This window comes from Penaeus chinensis, chromosome 36, assembly GCF_019202785.1.
Source record: "Penaeus chinensis breed Huanghai No. 1 chromosome 36, ASM1920278v2, whole genome shotgun sequence".
In the NCBI taxonomy this organism is placed as follows: domain Eukaryota; kingdom Metazoa; phylum Arthropoda; class Malacostraca; order Decapoda; family Penaeidae; genus Penaeus; species Penaeus chinensis.
The window spans coordinates 6,303,040-6,309,940 of record NC_061854.1 but is presented as its reverse complement, the minus strand read 5'-3'; the positions used below and the strand labels follow the sequence as shown (position 1 = coordinate 6,309,940).

Sequence of the window (6,901 nt, the reverse complement as noted above, 5' to 3'; positions counted from 1 at the left end):
CACTAAAATAAGCACACACACACACACACACACACACACACACACACACACACACACACACAGACACACACAGACACACACAGACACACAGACACACACAGACACAGACACAGACACAGACACAGACACAGACTCACTCACCCACTCACCCACTCACCCACTCACCCACTCACCCACTCACCCACCCATTCATTCACTCACTCACTCACTCACTCACTCACTCACTCACTCACTCACTCACTCACTCACTCACTCACTCACTCTTAAACTCAGGGTGAAAATCATGGATGAAAATTCCTCAAGTCACCTGGCCTAGAGAGGGTACATGGCCGGAGTCATGTGCTGACATGTAAAGTTACCATTTGCAATGTGGCAAAGGGTCTTATATTTCAAGCATGGATTAACTTCCACTTGCTCTTGAGTTGCCAAGTGTTGTATATTCATACAAGACTTTTACATAATGCACTTCCTGTACCTGACATACTATAGTATTTGAAAGATTACTGAATAAACATTAAAAGCATGCTACCAAATCTAATATGTCCACTAAACTTATCATCATTATTTTCTGACACTTTACTATTACTTAGACACACACAAATTTGTCCAATAAACTTATCATCATTTTCTTAAACTTTACTATAATCCACACACATATTCACATAATTTGTTCAGAACCTTGTGTTCATTATCATTCATAAAATACTGATATTATGTATTACTAACTAATACACCAAAGCTCAAAGTAAATAAACAGACCAATAAACATCATATTACTAACACTTCAATGGAACTTGTCATCCACAGGTAAATTTGTTTGTATATTCTCCTGTGGAAAAAGCAACACAAAATCATACAAGAATATTTAATATGCTGAGGATGGAAAATGAAGATGAACAGGAATTTATATCCTATTGAACAAATATTCATGATTTACTGCATATTAAGCATAACAAACGTACATAATAAACAAACAGAGGCATACCTTCACTAGGTCTGTTTTAGTGAATACTGCTTTTAAAAGAAACAATGGTAACCTCTGCATAACTCAAATTACAGTCCATGGTACTCAGTTACAGACCATTAGATGCCTTAGTGAGCAGTACCTAAATAACATGGAAAAAATGGGCTGACCATTTTCTTAAAATAAACTTTAGGTCTGGAAACAAGTTTGAAGACAGGGAAAAAATTATCTCAAATTCCTGATACCCTAGCTTAAGGATATCATACTCATGTTAAATTCAGCTACATGGTTACATATTCTATGGTAATGCTATATTCTCTGCTCAGTTGCAGTAGTTACAGGATGCAACAGTATGAACATATTCTGAAATATGGTACCCTATCTCAAAGCATACTTACCCCCCTCCCTTCCTCTCCCTCTCCCTCTCTCTCATTCCAAATCCTTCATTAGTCATATCTCCTTTCCACTTTTCTCTCTCTCTATCCCTCTCCCTCTCATTTGCGGTTACTCTACTTTATGCTCAAACTAATTGGATTTACACTACTTCCACATACATCCTCTCCTTGTATCTTTCCTCTTCACTTTTACTTTCTTTTAAGTTGTCTGTCTTGCTCTTGTCTGTTCAAATTTCCCTCTCACACTGCTATTTCCACACTCTTTTGCTTCTCTTCTTCCTTTCTTTCTTTCACTCTTTTGCTCACCCTGTGCCTCCTTAGGTCTTTCTCTCTTTTGTTTTATGTCAAACTATTTTATTCCCTACCAAAGTACTTTCTAATATCTACACAACAGCCTTGAAAACCCAAATAAATATTTATAAAATGTGAAATACACCAAGAGGGTATAAATGTGTAATGAAAAGAAAGTCAGTTATATTAACCCTGTACATAGACATGCAGAAAGTACTATGCATGGATTTGGAAGTGGCATGCATCTCTTTATCTATCATTCCAGGAAAAATCTCCGTGGGAAATTAGCTGGAGTTGTATTTGCTCATGCAATGGTAATTAGGAGAAAAAAAAGAAAAACTGAAAGGACTACAAGATTAAGTGTAATCATTAGAGACCCAAAGAGGGAATAAGAAACAAGAAAGGGTGGGGGAAAAAAAAAAAATTGTTACAAGAGGCCCAAGAGACTTACACGCAAGAGTGGCGTGTCCTCCGTCTATGGGAAGAAAGGGATGAAGATTAGTTGTTGGCGAGAGGTTCAACCTGTGGCGAAACAAAGTCCTTCTGCAGGACTATGTGTATCACTCTGGTTAAATGTCACACTTCAGGGGATGCAAAGAAGCATTAAACAAACACTTAGACCATACAGAGGAAGGTACTGTCTCACACTTAAAAGGCTACATCTAAAGTTTGCCTTACATTAATATATGAACCCAAAACATATCCTCCCAATACACAAGCTGCTTCCTTCATTATTATATTCAAAATAATACTGTAATTCTGAATATTTAGATGTATCTTCAATGTTTGTATCTGCATCTTATAATGTGTAAGGAAAAGAGTATAACAGTATGCACCATGAGATGCATCACTATTAGGGTGTATTTAGAAAGGATAGGCATTATAAGCATCTCCTAAAAGTGGAGAGCTGCTGAACTTGGATAGAACAGTACTTGATATGCACTTGATATGTCTATGACAAGACAAAGTTTGATTTCCTGTTTATTGAGCAACATCAACAATCCTGTGTATTTAATATCATTTCCTGTTCTTTATACCAGAGCACAAATCTCTCTTCCACTTACTGCTATATCTTATCCAGCTCTACATTTTTTTTTTTTTTTTTTTTTTTTTTTGTGACCACTTAAATGTGGATAGCAATGGTATTCTTCCTCAAAAATCAAAAATCTTTTCAGGATAGATCCACTCTTACAAAATTCTCGTATCCTTTATATATCAAACGTGAAGAATTATGACAGTACCTATTCATCTGTAGGTATTTTACTATTCATAAAAGCTTCAATGTGTATGTGTATGCCTGCCTGTATAGTACAGTGCATCAGCAAGCAACAGATGATGATGCAGTAGGGACAAAGTTATCATCTGACATTTCCTGACACAGCTGCAAATCTAGAGGCCCCTTTCCTCTGATCACACTTGACTAATAACATTTATCTTTGCTTTACTTTTGTTTTCTGGTAAATCATTTTTCTAGCCTGAATAAAAGGAAGAAAAGGAAAGTGGTTATAGAAGGATTATAGAACTACAAGAATAGAAAGAGAAGAGGTTAAGAGAGCAAAAAAGAAAAGGGGAGAGGAGAGAAAATATATGTGTATATGTGTATGTGTATGTGTGAGTGTGTGTATGTGAGTGTGTGTATGTGAGGGTGTATGTGAGTGTGTATGTGAGTGTGTATGTGAGTGTGAGTGTGAGTGTGCATGTGAGTGTGCATGTGAGTGTGCATGTGAGTGTGTATGTGAGTGTGTATGTGAGTGTGTATGTGAGTGTGTATGTGAGTGTGTATGTGAGTGTATATGTGAGTGTATATGTGAGTGTATATGTGAGTGTGTATATGTGAGTGTGTATATGTGAGTGTGTATATATATATGTGAATGTATATGTGAGTGTATATGTGAGTGTATATGTGAGTGTATATGTGAGTGTATATGTGAGTGTATATATGAGTGTATATATATATATATATATATATATATATATATATATATATATATGTGAGTGCGTGTGAGTGTGTATATATATATGTGTGCGTGTTTATGCGTGTGTGTGTGTATGTGTGTGTGTGTGTGTGTGTGTGTGTGTGTGTGTGTGTGTGTGTGTGTGTGTGTGTGTGTGTGTGTGTGTGTGTGTGTGTGTGCGTGCATGTATGTATACATGTGAGTGCATGTGTGTGTGTGTAAGGAAATGTATGTAATAAAAGGAAGCTGTAATATCTATGCCCTGCCTTTTTTTTTCTTTTTTGTTTCTTTAACTTTTTTAAAATTGCCCTGACACAGAAAATACATATTCCACTTAATTTTCATTTACAAGATGAATTTATTGACGAGTTAGACTCAGAAATATCGAGGTGATGAATTTAAGAACAAGTGAAAGTGAAACTCACTAAATTTTTGAAGAATATGTGCTGTACATGTACTTGTGTATATATAACGCACAATATAACAAGTATTTAGTGTGCATGCCGATGCATTTATCGCCACAAAACCTTCCATAAACACAAGAGCTCTGAAGCTACCACAAGAATTAAACAGCTAAACAAACACGCACAAAAAAAATCTTAAACCTTACTCCTTGAAACCAAAGCAGAAAAAAAAACACCACAATACAGAGGAAAAAGATCAATGATGCCAGACCTGGGTGATAATGTTCCCCCGCTCCTCCTCCTGCTCCTCGCTGTTGTCTCTCCCACTTAGGGCCTTCCGTAGCTTGTCCATCTTGGTCTAGTTTCGTTCGGCAGATGGGAGTCCTGTGAAAGAGTGGCGGGGGAAAGAGAAATTACCGATATCAATATAATACTTGCAGTTTTTCTTTTCCTCCAGTTTTCTAAGAAATAGAATATGATAATAGACAAAAGAAAGAAAGAAAGAAAGAAAGAATAAAAGACAAGGACAAGCAAATTTACAGTCAATCACGAGGTTAAAAGGAGACTCTAGGCCCTCTTCTAGGGGGTGTAACTCTAAAAAGCAAACAACTGTTTAACACATACAACGCACAAACCTTCAAAAATCTCTATGGGAATCCAACCAATCACTTGGTAAAATCTATGAGAATTCACACCAACCAAAGTCTCAGTGGTAATTGTACAATACATCCTAACCAACAAATCAACCTAACCTAATCCCATGGCATTTATACAATACAATCTCTACATTACACATTATGCCACCTGAAACGTATGGGGGGATACAATTTTGCTGAATCAAACACTATATTTGGTTCTACAAATAATCTGCTCATTGAAAACCACATACACCTATACAGCAATACACAGAATAGCTTCAATAACTATTAAACACGTTGAAGAAGTAAAGTAAGAATAAATTAATGCATTAAATACATGAAATAGGAGAAAGAGGAATTGATAATTGCAAAATAATTGTTTTCACAAGCGCAAAGTAATTCACGAACTACTTGACAGATCACAGTGATGAGTTATAGTAGTGTATATCATCGCAATGTAAACATGGTGAGGGACTTAGAAAAAGATGGGTCTTTATTTTCAATTTATGGATCTTTTTCCAGATAAAAAGTATTTCAGTCTATGTTGAGGTAACCATTCCATACATTTTTTTTTTTAATTAAATTTCTGATTGTCACCCATTAAAAATTTGGCTGTGGCTACATTTAGTGTATCATAAAGCAATGCCTATCGATTATTTTTCCAGGAGTTCCAATCGTGCGTGCTGCCACCCTCCCCCCCAACCTCTTCCGGAAAAAAAAAAAATCCTCCACGTATTCACAGCAGGAGAGAGCATCAGACACTCAGTGTTGGGCAGACTCGGTATCGGTTCCTACCACATGTCAGTCCTGTGCTCTACCCTGCCATGGGTAGAGCAAGACATTGCATTATGTTACTGTAATATAGTCACTTCATAAAAAATTTCCTATTTACCTGATGACAAATACACTATGATGAACTTCATCCATAATTACCACTAACACATACCAAACCGTCCTGTGTTTCCTTCTAATAAGCTTAACACATACCTTTTTAACCCATACATCATTTAATAATCTACAACACGGGTCTCTACACAAACCCTAAATGAAGAAAGTGTTCTACGTGGCGATGTTACGAGGCCAGTCAACCATATAATCACACTCGCCCTTACTCTCAACTTCCATCCATCAACATACCTTAAAACAGATGAGAAGTTACGTGCTTATCTCCTTAACAAATAAGGAAGGTAAACGAATACACATCAATGACCCAATACACGACCTACCTGTTGATTACCTTATCACTAACTACAACTCCTCTCCAGGTCGCTCTACACTCTCCTTAAGCCATAATGAAGCTCCCCGGTAGAGTATTCACACTCACGATGTATTACAGCATGAGTCTCCTTCTCCTTCCCTCACGAGTCGACAGAAGTTGGGTTCGTTGTTGAAGTTCCTCGGGTCAGCTGAGGCGTCTCGCAACACGGCCACAGGAACGGACACTTAAAAATGTGTGAAAGATAACGAGTGGAAAGATAAGAGCAGTTGGCTTTCCTTGCTTTCTGTTGCATTGGTGTCGCGTCAGGCCGATAGATGGCGGGAGTGGAGTCTGTATGCTTGAATGGTTTGTCTCGGGAAGTCACTAAATACGTCTATATCCAAGATTCAAGATTCATTCATATATTCTGTAACAGAACGTGTATATGAATAAAATCGGATCAGAAGGTATAAAGGGCAAAATATGATGTGAGTTTAGCATTTGCTCGGTAGATGATAGCGTGGTCTAATATTTTCCTGAATGGCAGTTATAGAAAGTTACAAAGATTACAGCATGCCATATTTTGTTTTTCCTCTTCTTTTTCTTCGGTTTCTGGTTATCTGACGAACACAGAAATTAACAATTGATATCTTAAAACTACCAAGTACTGAATTTAATGCTATCATAGAAAATGGTTTTCCATCCACATGGAACAATGTACGGGGTAAATAATATAAAAATATAAACTTTAATAGGCAAATTAGCACACCCAAATCTTACAAATAAGTTGATAACATGTCCTTTTGTGATGTCATTTTAAATGTGGTTATTCTATTTAGGAGTCAGGTTAAAAAAAAAAAAAATTAAATCATTCTCGGAAAAAAATGTTTTGGGTGCAGTGCTATATAGATCTGGGGTTCCTAACTTTTTGTTCCTCAGTACCCCTTAGGCTTTTTATAGGTTCCCATGTACCCCTAACACTAAAAATTAAGCTTAATAGTAAAAAAGGACATTTTAATATTTTAATTATTTAAGTCTGCATGTTTAGATTACATA

General features: G+C 36.6%; 1 protein-coding gene across 6 annotated transcripts in view; it reads right to left on the bottom strand.

Moving 5' to 3' along the window:
- Nucleotides 1-6,126, bottom strand: part of LOC125044668 (vesicle transport protein SFT2A-like) — a 12,241-nt gene extending 6,115 nt beyond the window's left edge. The window contains exons 1-3 of one of the 6 annotated variants that reach the window (XM_047641470.1): nucleotides 5,972-6,126; nucleotides 4,281-4,393; nucleotides 2,102-2,125 (exon numbers count right to left, since the gene is read on the bottom strand). In XM_047641470.1, coding sequence (XP_047497426.1) covers nucleotides 2,102-2,125; nucleotides 4,281-4,361 — 105 coding nt within the window. In that variant the 5' untranslated portion in view covers nucleotides 4,362-4,393; nucleotides 5,972-6,126. Of the gene's footprint in view, nucleotides 1-2,101; nucleotides 2,126-4,280; nucleotides 4,394-5,873 lie in introns of all 6 variants that reach the window. The other 5 variants (XM_047641472.1, XM_047641471.1, XM_047641473.1 and 2 more) reach the window with 5 other exon arrangements.
- Between the last annotated feature and the right edge of the window lie 775 nt (nucleotides 6,127-6,901).